The sequence below is a fragment of the Ambystoma mexicanum genome, chromosome 4q, assembly GCF_040938575.1.
Source record: "Ambystoma mexicanum isolate Mex_15411 chromosome 4q, UKY_AmexF1_1, whole genome shotgun sequence".
Taxonomy (NCBI): domain Eukaryota; kingdom Metazoa; phylum Chordata; class Amphibia; order Caudata; family Ambystomatidae; genus Ambystoma; species Ambystoma mexicanum.
Window position 1 is genome coordinate 1,130,150,056 of NC_090928.1, and position 16,676 is coordinate 1,130,166,731.

The following is a 16,676-nucleotide window of genomic DNA, read 5'->3' on the forward strand; positions in this document are numbered from 1 at the left end:
ATTCACTCGGCTTGTCTGAATGGCAGAGGTGGAGGCGTCGGGCACCTACTCTCTTCCCGCCTCAATGCCTCACACATTTCCAATGGCACGTCATCTCCTACCTCTTTTGCATTCACCATCTTTAATATTTCTTGCCTCACTCTGTTCACATCATATCCATCTATACCCCTCCTGGTTCCACTAGATCATTCTTTGATGAATTTGGGCAACTCTCAGATTCTCTGACCACTAAACATCCTCTCATTCTCCTAGCTGACTTTAGCCTTCCCTCTCCAACCACTTCTTAGATGTCCGAACTTCAGTATATTCTTAATGACCATGCTCTCCACTCTATCCATAACCTACCTGCCCACACAGGGGGTAACACTTTGGATCTCTTATTCATCTCTACCTCTCTCTCAGCCACTCATACTACTGTCACACCATCCATATCTGATTACTCCATTGTTTCCACCACCATCTCCTTTCCACTCTCTGACATCTCCTCACTATTTGCCTCACCTATTACTAAACAGAAATTTAAACTTTCTGCAATGCCTCCTTTTCTCGCCAACCTACAGTTTTCACTCTCCTCCTTCACACCTGGTGCCTCTTCCAAATACACTCCCTACTCCAGCTTCCAATCACTACTATATGACTCATTCTCTTCTCACTTCCCACTGCTTACTTTCACCACTAAGTCTCAGTGGGATCGCACGAAAAGACTGTATCTAAAACGCTGAATGCACATTTAGTGCAGATTTGGCATAGTAGATAAGATCTAAGCCTATAATATCGAACTGGGTTGCAGGGGTTGTGGGGGTGTCCCCTGCACCTCCAGGTCAGTATTATGGACTTCGGCGGGTGCCGGGGTGTCCCCCGCATTCATTATAGACAGTGCAGGGAACAAACGGCCAAAATCCCAAAAGTCTGAATTACAAAATGCAGGCTAGTGGGCTCCGTGATTTTGTAATTCGGACTTTTGGGATGCGATACTATAACGTATGTCCAGTCTCAGCATCCTCAACCATGGGTCACCCCATTCATACACTCTGCCTCACAGACATGCATCAGCTGTTGTGCAAATGGAGGCATACCCGCTTGCATGAGGACCTCAAACTTTACCTCTGTGCCTTGAACTCTCTCAAGTCCTACTGCATCCTTATTGACTCTCACTCCATCCATCCCCGCCGGCTACATAGCACCCTAAACTAACTCCTCCTAAACCTATGACTATCCACTCCACTCGCACAGCTAATGATGTAGCTGGATACTTTGCTGTAAACATTTCCAAAATGAGAGACTCTCACTTTCCTCACACACCATCCTCCTACACACTACACTCTGCCTACTATACCCTCATCCTCTGACGCTATCTTCCACTTCAGTCATGCTAATACTGAAGAAGAATTATCTATACTGATAAAGGCTAACCCCTCTTGTGCCCCTCAAGACCCTTGTGCTCCTTAGTTATTCAAGCCTACCTCCCCTTTAATGGCCTCTCATCTTGCTGAACTCTTCAACCTGTCCACTCCGTTTTCTTTCCCTCTATTTTCAAAATGGTCATGGTCATCCCTCTCCTAAAAAAGCAAGATGCTGACCCGAATCTACCAACTTTCTTTCGCCCTTTGTTTCCCCTTCTATATTAATCCAAACTTCTTAAAAAGGTTGTGTTCAACCATCGTTTTTTAAATTTATTTTTCTTATTGGTTTATATAGCGCCAAAGGCCGGAGGCATCAGGGTGCAGTCAAACACAAATACACAGACATAAGATCAGCAGGATCAGATAGGACAAAAGGGTAAGACAGGCAAGGGAATGGCAATTATTCGAACAGCCAGGTCTTCAGTTGCTTTCTAAACGCCAAGTGGCATTTCTCTAGGCCCTGTTTCAGAGGTAGTGAATTCCATGCTTGAGGCGTACGGACATCGAAAGAGCGCCCACATCCTTTGGCCTTTTTAGCATGTGGTACTACCAGTTGTCCTGGGGTACCTGATCTTAGGTGCCTGGAGGGTTTTATAGGGATTTGCATTTCTTAAGATAGCTGGGAGCTTTCCCATGTAGACATTGATGTGCCACGGAAAGGACCCTGTAACTTGCTCTGGCTGACACTGCTAGCCAGTGTAATGTCCTTCTGTCTCTGGATATGTGTTCCCTCTTTAGGAATATCAAAAATGATCTGCACTGCTACATTTTGAATCATCTGGAGCTTGGTGTTACATTGATTATTGGCTCCTAAGAAGAGTGTTACAGCAGTCCAGCCGGGGCATAATGTTGGCTTGGACCAAGAGTTCCCATTTTCATTGTGATATAAAAGGTTTGGTGAGTCCCAGTACTCTATGGTGATTGTGTGAGTTACTGACAACTGAATCAACATGCTCCTTAGAACTTGAGGGAAGCCTATATATAAACGCCCAATATTTTCCCTTTCTCGAGGATGTCTATACAGTTACCCACCAGAATCATGGATTTGTGCTCTCGCCTGTGCAGAGCCAAAGATTATAAGCTCTGTCTTTGTGGGGTTGATTCACATCCAGTTCCTGCACATCCACTCTTTAATTGAGTCGTAGATGGAGTTGAGCCAATCTGAGACACTTTTGTGATCTCCACATCAATCACGAGCGGGGTGTCATCAGCATAATTGGCGAAATACATATCCAGGCTGGATAATAAGTCACAGAACAGTTTCATATAGATGTTGAAGAGATCAGGTGATAAGCATGCACCCTGTGGGACGCCATATAGTATTTTATCTGAGTCAGAGAATGCTACGCCCCAGCATATTGGTGATTCCCTGTTGCTCAAGAAGGAGTGAATCCAGTCTTTGGCCTCTTTAGAGCGGTTCCCAGTCATGATCAATGCATCCAATAAGCGATCATGATCAAGCAAATCAAATGTGTCTTACAAGTACAAGAAGACCAACTTTGCCTTTTTCCAAATAGTCGAGCATATGCAACTGCAGGTCTAATAGGGCACTTTCCGTGCCATGATGAAGATAAAAACCTGATTGAAGATAAAAACCTGATTGCATAGGGTGTGGGATATCCAGTTTTTCCAAGTGTTGTTGGAATTGGACAGATGCCACTTTGTCAACTAAATTCTGGAGAAAACGTGAGTTTGTAATAGGACGTAGATTGTTTGGGTCCTTTGGGTTAAGGTCATTTTTTTAAGAGAGGTGTGATTGCCACCTGTTTGATTGAGTCTGAGACCAAACCGTAGAAAAAAGAGGCATTCACAAAGTGAACCAAGAAAGGAGCAAACATTTTAGGGTTGCTTAGCATGAGATTAGAGGGCAGAATTTCTCCATGACAGTGGGTTGGGTGTATCGTTCTAAGGAAGGCGCACATATCAGCACTTGTTATTGGTTGGAAGTGAAAGGAGTCCCCAATTTCTTAGACATCCACAACCTTTGATACCCCCTACAAGCAGGCCTCCACTCCTGTCACTCCACAGAAACAACTCTTGTAAATGTCTCCAACTTGATCTCCTCTGCTAAGCACTCCAACCTATCCTATATCCTAATTCTCCAGGACCTGTCCGCTGCCTTTGATGTGGTCAATCACTCTGATCTCCCTAATGCTGTCTTTCTTCTAGTCTTCTTGGAATTCACCCTCAAGCCCTTGCCTGGATTCAATCCTACCTGACACATCCCAAATTCTCTGTCTCCTGGAGAAACACCACCTCTCACTAACTCCTCTAACTGTTTGTGTTCCACATGGCTCTTTCTTGGGTCCTCTCCTCTTTACACTCTTCGCGGACAGCACTTAAATCTTAAACTGTGAGAAAGTTATGCCAGCACCCTCTTTGGTCTCCCCAACTATGCTTTCTGTCCTCTCGACAAAATCATTAACTTCGCTACCAGGACTCTTTGAATTCCCTCACGTCACATTTACATCCTCGTACGTCACTAGGCTGGATGGCTGACGATGTAAAATAGCACCAAATTTGATTTTTTTCTACTGGTTCACAAATCTATTCACGGAAAGAGATCCATCATACCTATCCTCATCTATCCAACTGTACAAGCCTTCTCGTAATTTCTGCTCTTCCACCCTGACTCGCCCTCTCTGTGCTTCCTCTTGCTTCCGTTCTTTCTCTCTTCTTGTTCCACCTTCATGGAATTTTCTACATCTGAGAAACTGGCCACAATGATTTGTTCAAAGCCAAACTAAAAGCTGACCTCCTCGTCTCTGAGTTTCTCTCTTAACCTACCTTTCATCTGCCTTCTAGCTAACATTTTTCCCTTGCCTCTATCCTGTCCCTTGCTTTCTACTGCTTCTGCTCTAGCACGTCACCCATTACAGTCACACCCCTAACACAGCTCGCCTACCAGCACTTAAAATGTCTAATGCTGGTTGCCCTTAATCTATGCATGTCCACCCATGTATTGACCCCTTTGACTGTTACATTTATTCCCTCACACAATCTGGTCAGAATGTCCCTCAAACTCACCCCATTGTTAAAAAGCTCACTGCTTCCCATCAAGTCTGATTTTTTATCTTGTGTACGTTCTTTTGTGATCAAAAGAGCATTGTTCCTCCCTGCATGAGTAAATAAATACATCTTAGATCACAAAAACCCAGTATATGCTGAATGGCGATCCCAGTATAGTCCCAATTTGACAATCCTGAGAAAATCCCAGTTTGATCCCTACAGTATACCTGTACTGGGCAGTATGCCAGGTTATGCACCGAGTGTTACATTCCATGAAGGTTTCATGTGTATTACCAATCTCAGAGTGTACCTGTTTTGTAAAACACTGTATACACAATTCCAATGAACATCTGGTACTCACAGGCCTAGTAAATTCCCAGTTTGCAAAATGCAAGTATAGCCCATTGTACTCAACCACTGTATTTTTAGTTTTGGAATACTGGTACATTCTCATGTGGACAATCCCAGTAGACTCCCAGTTTGCCCACAGAGTATAGTCACAGTGTGGGCAGTTCCATGTTATGCATGTCAGCATGATCCCAGTATGTTCTGAGCTTTTACAATGCCACTATAGTCCCAGTTTGACATCCCAGTATATTCCCAGTGTGATTAACCCAGTTTTCCTAGTTTGAAAATTCCAGAAAACACCCAGTTTGACAACACAAGTGTATTCCCAGTTCACACATTCCCTGTAGAATCTCAGTGCACTCCCAGAATGCTACAGTTTGATCATTTTAGCATATTACCAGTTGCATAAACTCAGGGCACTCCCAGTTTAAAAGCGCTAGCAAACGCCCAGTTTGATAGCGCTATATATTCTGTGTTTTCACCAATCACAGTACAGTCCTAGCCTGCACAGTCACAGGATATGTCCAGTTTGTACAGTTCCAGTATAGTCACTTTTTTGTGGTTTGTACACTCCCAGTCTACTGTGACGCATTTGTCTCATAATCACAGTTAGCTAATTCTCCGTATATTTGCAGATTTAGGAATCACAGCACAGTCCCAGATTGCAAATACCAGCATACTTCCAGTCTGATAGTTCCAGTGTTTACAATCTGAACATATTCTCAGTATGCTTTAACATCCCAGTATATTGCCAGTGTAGTCAGCCAGCCCCAGTATATTTCCAGTTGAACATCCAAGTCCACTCCCACATTTCAAATTCAGACTCTGGTTCAAGTAGACATCCAATGTAACAATTCCATCCTATGCCCTGTTTTCAAAGTCGCAGTACGCTACTACTTGGCAAGGTCCAGGTCTTCCACAGGCTATACAGTCACAGTATATTTCTAGTTTCACAAACCCAGGATACTCTGGTTTGTGCTAGCGTATTCCCAGGTTGCACAGTCTCAATATATACCCATTTTGCACAATTCCAGTATATTCCCTGTTTAACATCTAGTTTTTAGTATTTCAGTATACTCCAAGGGGAGCTGTTACAAATTTAAAGTAGACTCCGTGTATAGAAAACGAATTGCAGTTTGGTTCACGCCTGGACACGGCTAGCATGCAACCACTGTAATGGCCATAGCAACAACTCCGTTTGTAAAATGTCAGTATACTCCCAGTTAGCAGTATCTCATTATACAGCAGGAGTCTGCAACCTATGTCTCTCTAGATGTTTTGGACTACAACTCCCATGACCGCTCACCATTCACTGTGCTGGCTGGGTCTGATGGGAGCTGTAGTGTTAAAACATCTGGAGAATGAAAGGTTGCAGACCACTAATATACAGAATGACCGATTTTACAATATCATTCTTTCAATTTTTGCTCATTATTACAGTGTACACACTTCCAGCATACTCGTAGTTTAATTCAGTAAACTCACAAAGGACGCTTACTCAGTTCCAGTAGACATCTAGTTAGCAAAATCTCAATTCATGCCCATTTATACACTTCCAGAAGTATATTCCCATTTCATTGCACTTCTGTATAGTCACATTTTGACAATAGCAGTCTACTCTAAGTTTGCCCAAATCTTGGATACTCTCAGTTTGCAGAATCCCAGTATGGTACCAGTTTGGCAAGCCCAGTGTCAGAAATCTCAGACGTACCCATAGGGCAAAGGCACCAATGGAAGACCTGCAAGAGTTGACCCCGCTTGAGTCCTCAGCACGATCCATGTCATCTTCCTCATCCATCACAGCTGCACCAATGGCCCACCAATATAATTCTGCTCCCACACCTTTACCTCGCCTTGCAGCATCAGGATCCCGACACTCGGAGTGTTCCGCGCGCTCTGCACCATGAGACTTTCTCCTAAGAATCCCGTTAGATGATAGTCAATCCTAAGAACCTCTGTTCTACAGATCTCCATTCTACAAGACTCAACCCGGTCATCTAAATGCACGTTCCAGATCACCTCCTGACTGAGTCCTTTTCCATAACTTCCTTCAACTCTCGCAGCCCAGTCACCTTGGTAAGCCTGGGAGCTCTAGGAGTCTGAGCAAAGGATCAGACATGATGGGAAAAAACTATTGGTCAAGTTTATGTTTATGTTTATTGAATTTATATAGCGCTTTACGCCAAAGCGCTTTACAGATTAACAACAAGATACAACATTTTGAGAAGCTTATTACAAACGTGAAATAAACCAGAAGTACAGTATATGGAACAATTTACTCAAGGGGAGGGGAGGAGGAGGGAGAGGGGGGAGGGGGAAGGTAGAGGGTATGAGAATCAGGGTCGATGCTAGTAGGGTGGGAGAAGGGGGAGCAGGAAGGGGGAGAGTCCCAGGTGGCCTCTTGCCCTCTAGGTGGCAGTGTCCAGTGAGGTCAGTGGGAGGAGGGGGAGGTGAGTGGAGGGGGGTAGGGGTTTGGGGAGGGAGAGGGGGGTAAGGAGAGGGTCAGGGAGGGGAGTGGAGAAGAAGGGATTTCAGGGAGGAGCGGAAGGATGAGTAGGTGGAGGAGGAGCGGATGGAGAGATGTAGAGAATTCCAGTGGAGGGGGGCCAGGAGTTGGAAGGAGCGGAAGCGCGAGGTGGCGCAAGGGGCAGGGGGTACTGTGAGAAGGTAGAGATCAGCGGACCGGAGAGAACGGGAGGGATGGTAAAATGAGAGGAGGGAAGAGAGATAGGGGGAGGCGAGGTCATGGAGAGACTTGTAGACAAGACAGAGGAATTGAAATTTCAGTTGTGAGAGGAAGGGAAGCCGGCACGCATCTGGTCTAAAAGTGTCTTTATATGTAATCTTGTCAGGGTATAATATAAGGGTGTCTGGAGATCCGCTTTACATTCACTTAGAGATGTAAGCGCTATAATAGGTTTACCTTCCTGTCCATAGGAATTCAGTCTGGAAATCAATTCTGGGCTCATATCAGTGTGGATCGCAATCTGATCTAGGCCATTATTATTTGCAGGTTTAGGCAAATCGGACCAGTGTCGTTTCAGAGATACCTGCATCTTATGATCCTGCAGTGCTGCTTGTGGGGATTTTGGTTACCTGATCTGGTGACGCATCTAGCATGATACATCCGCCCTCAGAAGAAAGATTTACCCACACGTCGATTCCATGAAATTGCCAGAATACGCTTATTGGGGTACAAAGTCAAGTCAAGGTCATATGATTGTCATATATGTAGCAGTGGGGTAGCATGATAGTTGTCTTTTAATACATCGACTATGGTTTGCCAAGCACAACGTATACTCAAAGTTTGACATATGGCACCTGGGGATCTAACCCTTGCCGCGTGTGACTGGTGTATCTAGTGCAACGTGGTCAGTGCAAGCTTTCACCACTGATGCACGCAGGAAGTTTATCACCATCGCTGAACCAGTATGTTACAAAGTTTGCCTGTAACCCCAGTTAGTATCCCCAAAAGTTCGGTATTCCATTGCCGCTTGGGAATGTTGTCTGTTTTGGAATTCCCACAATGCCACTAGATTTGACCCCAAACCAGATCTTTGAGACTAGTCCCTTCATATCAGCGAAACCCTTATTGCTAAGAGATATTGGCATGTCCCAAAAAACATAGTAGTTTAGGTGAGACTATCATCTTTGCCACTGCCGCCTGACCAGCTAATGACATCAGCAATGTGATAAATGTTTGTGTGCAGCCTTCCATATATTTAATCAAAGCAGAATAGTATAACTCAAATGATGTCTTAGCACCTGGCATAAGTTTAATTCCCAGATCATTAACCATTTCCAGGCACCAGTTAAGATTTCAAAGGGAGGATTTCGGATTTAGTCCAATTTATAGAGAATCGGACAAGGATCGAAATTGAGCAATTTCTAACATTAGTGGGTCAAGATGTATCCCAGGATCCACCATATGAAGGACCCCCTGACTTACATTATGTTTTTCTTAAAGAAAATGTCCAGCAAATGTGTACCTATATCATCGACATTCTAAAATGCTGGCGAGGCAAACGATAGGTCAAAACAGCGCAACAACATTAAGATTGCATGGCAGAACACCAATCTGATATAAGCGCACTCAATTCAAAATCCAGTGTTGCACTGGAAGGAAATAAGGTTCATTCTAGAAGGAGAGACCACAAGACCCTACTCTGCAAACCAGAGGGTTTCTGGATTTATTTCTTCAATTTGTTCCCTCCTCTGTCTTGGATGACAGAGCACATTGGGGAAGACTGTCATAAGGTGACGTATGCACAAACAAAAGGGAGGTAACAAGGAACTTAAGGCGAGTAAGAAGGACAACAGAACCCCCACAGGAAACAAAAGAAAGGAGGTGAGAAGTGCCAGGAAAAGCGCCAGCACATGTAGGAAGGCTAATGAAACATTCTGTGGTTGGAGTGCCATCCAGAGGCTGGATCAAGACTCCACTGGATGAACTGAGCAACGAATTTGCCACCGCAATAGAGGACCCAGTCCCAACCCCAAAAGGGGTCAAATAATGAGTGGGAGAGATGGTTACATGGTTACATGAGAGGGATCTCAAGTGAGAGAGTGTCAAGGACCACCAGTTTAAGTGCAGGACTCTTTATGCACTGTGCATTGGCAACGCACTTGTAAGGGAGCAAGGCATGGAAGCTATGGGCCAATGACAAGTACTTTATGCTTCATCAGTCTTGTAATTGACAGCATACTCCCTATAAGATTGTGAATTATTTCATTAGGTAGTCCAGGGGGTATGCTGTCTGTAGCCAGACCTAAAAAGGAAGTATTTCCGCTTATCGCTGCCTTGCACCTTCTCCTGCTCCAACCAGAAAGTCACGATGCAATGGATCAATCAAAGAGGCAAAGAAAGAGGACAACCAAGATGCAGAGAGGATGAGTACGTGTAAGGTACAGATGCAATAGGTGCTCTAAATTAAAACTATGTACAAATGGCTTATGTACACTACGCCAGCATCACTATCCACATGGCAGATACCGCATTTCCCATAAATAAAATGAAAAGTATCGATCAATGTAAACTTTACACTGCAGTGGTAAACACACCACTAGGTTATTTGACATTAAGAGCACCACAGGCAGTCACAGAACCCACTGAGCATTGATGCAGTTCATGTCCCTCACATTCTAAAGGTCACACGGCTGAACTGCGCATGTCAGGAAAGGTCATTCCTACCTTTCGCAGCAGGAAGCAGATCCTCTCAATGTTTCTCAAGCGCTCCCGCTGTGAAGGGGTCAAAGAAAAGGGGGGGCATTAGATCAGACCAGAGGCCTCGGAGTAACACACAAAGTCAATTAATAGGTCAATTTTCAAAGCTGGAAAAAAATGTGATTAAGAGATTTGAAATACATGAATATATTGAATGCCAGGTGCTAGAAATGACCCCGCCCCCGCCCCCACTTAGATGTTTCTACGCAATTACAAACACTTTATAAATGGTTAGTGTAACCTTTACAATAGTGAAACACACACACCTTGTATAAAGATTTGTATACAATATATAACAAAAACATCACAGATTGATCAAATACTCAAGCATCATTAACTACGGCAAAACATTTTGAGAGATTTTTGTTAAAATTCAAACATTACATTTCATCCAAATTGGTATGCTTCCGACTTTTAAAAAAACCTAAAACAGCCAAACACAATGGAACAAAACGACCACTCTGGCCCGATTCCCGGAAGAGTTCACAGTCAATAAATGACATTACCCCCCTGAAATAAATGTCTAAAATTGTTACATTACAATGAACCAATAAGTGTTTAGCGTTTTCCAAACTGCTTTGTTACCACAGAAATGACAATAGGCATTTGCCTGAGTTATTTGTCGATATTTTATCAATATTTCTTTTGTAAGCAACAAGTTTCACCTGAAGCCAGTAAAGTTCTCCCAGGAGTTACGATCAGGGAAGATAGCGAGATACGGTCGAAGATCGCTGCACTTATGTTTGTATTTGTATTTATTGTGTTTATATAGCGCTTTAATCCAAAGTGCTTTACATTATAACAGCAACATACATAGTAATTTATAAGACATCACAGCGCTCATCACTGAAAATTCCAAGCCACTAGCACAAACCATCATCCTCGGCGACTTCAATCTGGGGTATGACGACCCCAAGGACGCACCAGCCGCATCCTTAGCAAACGCCCTCACTGAGCATGGTTTCGCACAACTTAGTATCTCACCGACCCACCAGAAAGGCAGAATTCTCGACTGGGTAGCAACTCTCAACTGCAACACCACCTGCAAGGCCCCCCAACCACTTACATGGACAGATCACTACCTTATCCCACTCGAAATTCACACCAACCGGGCCACGCCTAAGAAACGCCCCCTGGCTCTAGCCTGCCCAACCAGAAACAAGCGTAACATTACCCCCGAAGCCTTACTACCTCTGGTCCTACCCACCCTTAACGCTCTACCGGACAAGGCTGACCTTAACCTACTAGTTGACACCTTCAACAATTCCATGGCTACCGCCATTGATACCATTGCCCCTTTGAAACTACGCAAAAGCAAACCAATAAACCACCTGAACTCGTGGTACACTCCCGAACTCAAACTACTCAGGAAAAAGAAAGCTAAACTAGAGCTACTATAGAAAACCAACCCATCACCTGAAAACAAATCCAATCTCAAAAACATCTCCACGCTATACAAAAGCGAGATAATTCGTACCAAAAAAGATGCCTATAACGTCAGGATTGACCAGGCAGGCTCCTCCACCAAAGAACTATTTAAAATTCTAAAGGAGCTAGAAAACCCCAATCCCCCTCCAGACAACTGCTCAAAAGATAAGCCCTGGTGCACCAGCATCCAGAATGCCCTCAACAATAAAATCACAGGGCTCCAGACCAAAATTGAGAACAAACGTCAACAACTCCTCAGCAACAAAACAACCAACCCCAGTTTAAGCCCACCGACACCCAACAAAGCCAACATAGACTTCACCTTTAAGAAAGTGAGTAGCCTAGAAGTCCAAAAAATCATTACTTCCCTAAAACCTTCTAATTGCAAAGGGGACAGTTGCCCTGCCCAAATAATAAAAGACGCGGCCAGAGACCTCTCCCCTTTTATCACCAAGCTAATCAACCTCTCATTCGATAACAATTCTGTCCCCAACAACCTAAAACAATCCTGGGTACTCCCTCTCCTAAAAAAACAATCCCTAGACCCAGCCATACCAACTAATTATAGACCAATCACCACTGTCCCTTTTCTGCTAAAAATCTTGGACAGAGTCGCCTACATCCAGATTCAGGAGTACCTGGAATCTAACCAACTGCTAGGTATGCGTCAATCTGGCTTCAGACCTCAACATGGTACTGAAACCGCTCTGGTTAACCTCAAAAGTCAGATTGATGAAATCAAAGACAAAGGCAATGCAGCAATCCTACTTCTTTTAGATCTCTCAACGGCCTTTGATTTAGTCGACCACGAAATACTATGCAACCACCTATCTATCGCAGCCCACTTCTCCTCCTCTGCCTCTGCATGGATACAATCCTTCCTAGCAAATAGAACCATGCGAGTTTTCTCCACCACAGCTGCTGCGGACCCGATCCCCATCACCTGCGGAGTCCCACAAGGCTCCTGTGTCTCCCCCACCCTGTATAATATATTTACGAAGCCTCTATTTGACATATTGGACCGTCTGGGTGTCACCTACACCAACTATGCAGATGACACCCAGATTCTCCTCACCATCTCAGGCAACTACAATGCGGACGTCATCCGGATCAACGAAATCTTCTCCATCATTCAGGCATGGATGGCCACCCACGGCCTCTGCCTGAATGATGAGAAGACAGAGCTTCTATTGGTCGGCTCTCCCAATAACCTGTCCAAACTCAGTCCCAGCTACAAGAACATTATCATAGACGGTAACACCATCCCTATTGCTAAAAGTGTGAAAACCTTAGGCTTCCACCTTGATGCCAACACCAACCTTGTCAAACAAATCAACTCAACTGCCTCGGCCACTGCCTATACGGGTAAGCTAATCAGGGCTAGCAGACCCTTCCTATCCCCCGACAGCTGCCTCACTCTGGCCAGAGCTCTCATCCAATCCAAACTAGACTACTGCAACAGCTTGTACCTAGGAGCCAACCAAGCCGTAACTAACAAACTACAGGTTCTCCAAAACAATGCTCTACGCGCAGCACTCAACATCCCAAGGCGTGAGCACATCTCCACAACCAGGAAAGCGTGCAAATGGCTCTCCATACAGCAAAAAATTGACCTCAAAACTATCTGCCTCACTTACAAGGCATTAAACAATCTAGCCCCACCGTACATCTCCAACAAATTCACCTTAAAACCTACATCTAGCACCACTAGATCGTCCAACTCCTTATGCCTGCTAGTGCCCAGATTTGCCTTAAAAAGAGCAGGAGGCACGAGCTTCACTGTGCTAGCCTCCCAACTCTGGAACACCATACCACTCATAATTAAAACCAATGAACCCTTCCCGATCTTTAGGAAACTTGTTATTGGCTGGTTACTGAACAATGAGTAGCATTTACCCCCACCTCTAATAAGCTAACAGCCGCAACCATACTTGTATTATATGTAAATTGTTGTATGTAAACTCTTGCTTTGTAAATTATTGTACTTTGTAAATGTAATGTATATGTTATGCCTGTAACCGCCTTTTTAAGCGCCCTTCTACCCACGGGTCCGGAGCGCTCTACAAATAAATAAAACAAACAAACAAACAAGAAGCAATTTACAAAACATGAATCAAACCAATAAAACAGTAAGTAGAGCAATTAATCTGTGAGGGAAGAGGGAAGGAGGGGTTGAGGAAGGGAAAGGAGAAGGGAAACAGCAGGGTATTAGGGTGCAGATGCAAGGAGGTAGGGGGAAAGGGGCAGGCAGGGAGAGGTGCATAGGGGGAGATGTGAGGGAAGGAGAGAGAAATGAATGGAGGTAAAGGTATCAGGTTGGGGAATGGTGAAGGAGAGATTTCAGGAAAGCATGGAAGGAGGAAAGGGTAGGTATGGAGCAGATAGAGAGAGGTAGGGAGTTCCAGTGTAAGGGGGCTAGCTGAAAGGAGTGGAAATGTGAGGAGGGACATGGGGAAGTGGGGACGGTGAGAAGGAAGAGATCAGCAGAACGAAGGGAGCGGGAAGGGGTGTAGAAAGTGAGGAGAGAGGAGAGATAAGGGGGAGCAAGATCATATGTTCGTGCTTCAGGTGATTCAAAGACACATAGATATGAAATTTGGCAATAGTATTACACCCGTCCTGTTTGTATAAGGCATATTTTACCCCCACCGGATTTGATATGAGGTCTTTATGGTCTTTCCCACACTCTAAAAGGACAGACTCCCTCTGCATAGATGGAATTAAAAACAGGTGATATAATGCTTTGGTACAATGCTAAAAGACGCCAATTCACTCTCACTTGCATCAACCTGAGTCCCAATTCATATCGGATTGCAGACAGTGGCACCGCATTTGGAAATCTCAGGGCTTTACTCCAAATCATGGATACCAATTTATTTAAAGAAAATTCTACTGCCCACGATTTAAGTAGTTCCACGCAGAATACCATTTTTGGGACTGCTTTACCTTTGGAAATATCGCAGTAGAGGCAACAGTGAGAATCTACCACATTTGATTGCCGATGTATTTGATTTGAGAGACAAAATGCCCATAATCTTCATTTTCTGTCGATGGCATTATAAGGGATAACCTAAATAAGTGAAACCATCAACTGATCCCTTATTATTTAAAAACCATTTAAAATAAACCTTCCTGCGTTTTTTCGAGATTTGGAGCACCTTAGTCTTTGCAGGATTTATTTCCAAGAAATTTGCGCTAGCGATTCCTTGTAATACAGACAAGAGTCGCTGTAAACCAATAGGGGTACAATCAAAAAGTAAACAATCATTGGCATATGCTAAACAAAACAAAAACGAATATTGCCAATTTTAGGTGGAACAAGAGAAAACGAGACCCACATATTCACCTACGAGACAAGGAACCATTATAAATCCCTGTATCAACCCTGATGTGGCTTCAATTCTGTGGGAGATCCGGCCCTCTCAATTCAAGTAAACCTGAAGGACAGGATTGTTGTGCAGGTCGATTATAATTCTGAGGAGCCCATCAGGAATGCCCCACTTAGTGTTAGTCCGCAGAAGAGATTGATTAGCCTTATCAAATGCTGCAGACAGAGCCATAGAGGCCACAAACAGTGATGAGCAAGAGCCAAACCAAGAGAGTTCCTGCAGATGTTTCACTATAAAACCTTTAATGGAGGTACCGTGACCTTTTCTGAACCCGGTCTGGCACTGGCTCAATTGGCCAATACTAGTAGCCCATTCCTCAAGGTGGAACAACAGGACGGATACAAAGCCACTCACTTAGTGCCAAAATGCCTTTAAGGACGTCTTTTGTGGTTCAATCAATCACAGATTTTTATTTTGGATTTCTCCATTAACAATAAAAACACATAGGGCCTCATTATGAGTGTGGCGGAAAGGCAACAACGGCACCGGTAGTGCTACCAGCGCCATTGTTACCTCTCCACCACACTATGAGTTCTGCTCGCCGGTGCCGGACTGCACGCCTAGTCTGACCAGGCGTGCATACGGACACCCGCGAGCAGAACTCATGATTGCACAAGCACCGTTATAAACGGTGCCGGTGCAACCATGCTCCCGACCCTCATTCTGCCCTGTAGGGCAGAATGGGGACCAGGAGGCCGGCCATTCCGGCACCCGCAAATGGGCAATTACCGGGTCCGCCAAACTCGGCATGACCCGGTTACTTCCCATTTGCGGGTGCCAGAAAGAAAACAACTCCGGCGGCAGCCACAGTTATAGTGAGGGCCATACACAATAACTCCGCTGGCAAATATGAAGCAATCACGCAAGCCAGGAACCAGCAGTATTACAAACTAGCTGAAAGCTTTAATAAAAAAAAGCTTGCTACTTAAACCAACTTTGCAGAGTTGTACCAGAAGTTTATACTCCATGAGATACGACCATAGAGACTCACAGGAAGACTCGTACAAGACGGGTTCCCTTCCAACATCCATCCAGGGAAGCAGCGCCCTACTAAAAAGCAGCGCTCCCTACACCTCTTACTATTGTAAACATTTGCAGTGTGGTTATAGTCATTTATAACAAGAAGGAAACCCATTGAGGGTGGCAACTTCTGGCCAAACCAAGTTTCTCCATAAGGAATCGATATTATACAAATGTGTTTAATGTGATACTGTTCGTCTCTTTGAAGCAATACCCCTGAAGAATTTCCCTGCACAAGATTCATAGATTTAGGGAAAGAAACATGTCGGGACAATGATATTGTGTGACCGAGACACGGCTAAAATAGAGCAGTGATAGACTGTACTTATTCAAAAAATTTACTGAGCAATCCTAACTTACATAAGGATTAAGTACTAGGTAGCTGATTGTTACACGTATAGAGCTTTACTAGTAACAGTGATTGCTTTTCTTGGAATTGATTGTAGATTTCGTAATGTGATTTTATGCAAATGTATTTTATTGTCTATTTGTCTATGTATTGATGAATTAGGTTAGTGATAAGATTGAGGTGGAGGTTGTTTGTACTGAACCCGGTGTTAATAGTTTTTATGTAATTTATCACTTGTTTTATCCTTTTCTTTTTTCTAATTTGTGTCAACATTTGGTGCGTTGTTTACGTTGGCAATGTATGTGAGATAACATTTTTCTACAAAACTTTTAAAAAAGGATTACATTGCAGCCCTATTTAGGTTGTATATGTTTTTTTAAAGAATAGAATGAAATATGGTACAATTAAAATAAATATATATATTTTTTTCAATTTTCTATGGTCCAGAACTGTGTTTTGGTTTGAACTGTGAAGTTGCACACCCTCGAGGGGTCACTGTGAGCATT

At 43.9% G+C, this 16,676-nt stretch overlaps 1 protein-coding gene across 1 annotated transcript in view; it reads right to left on the reverse strand.

The window, feature by feature from the left end:
• The window catches only part of CNIH3 (cornichon family AMPA receptor auxiliary protein 3), a 1,135,308-nt gene that overhangs the window by 420,165 nt on the left and 698,467 nt on the right, over positions 1-16,676 (reverse strand). The window contains exon 3 of the mRNA XM_069608707.1: positions 9,952-9,999. Coding sequence (XP_069464808.1) covers positions 9,952-9,999 — 48 coding nt within the window. The remainder of the gene's footprint in view (positions 1-9,951; positions 10,000-16,676) is intronic.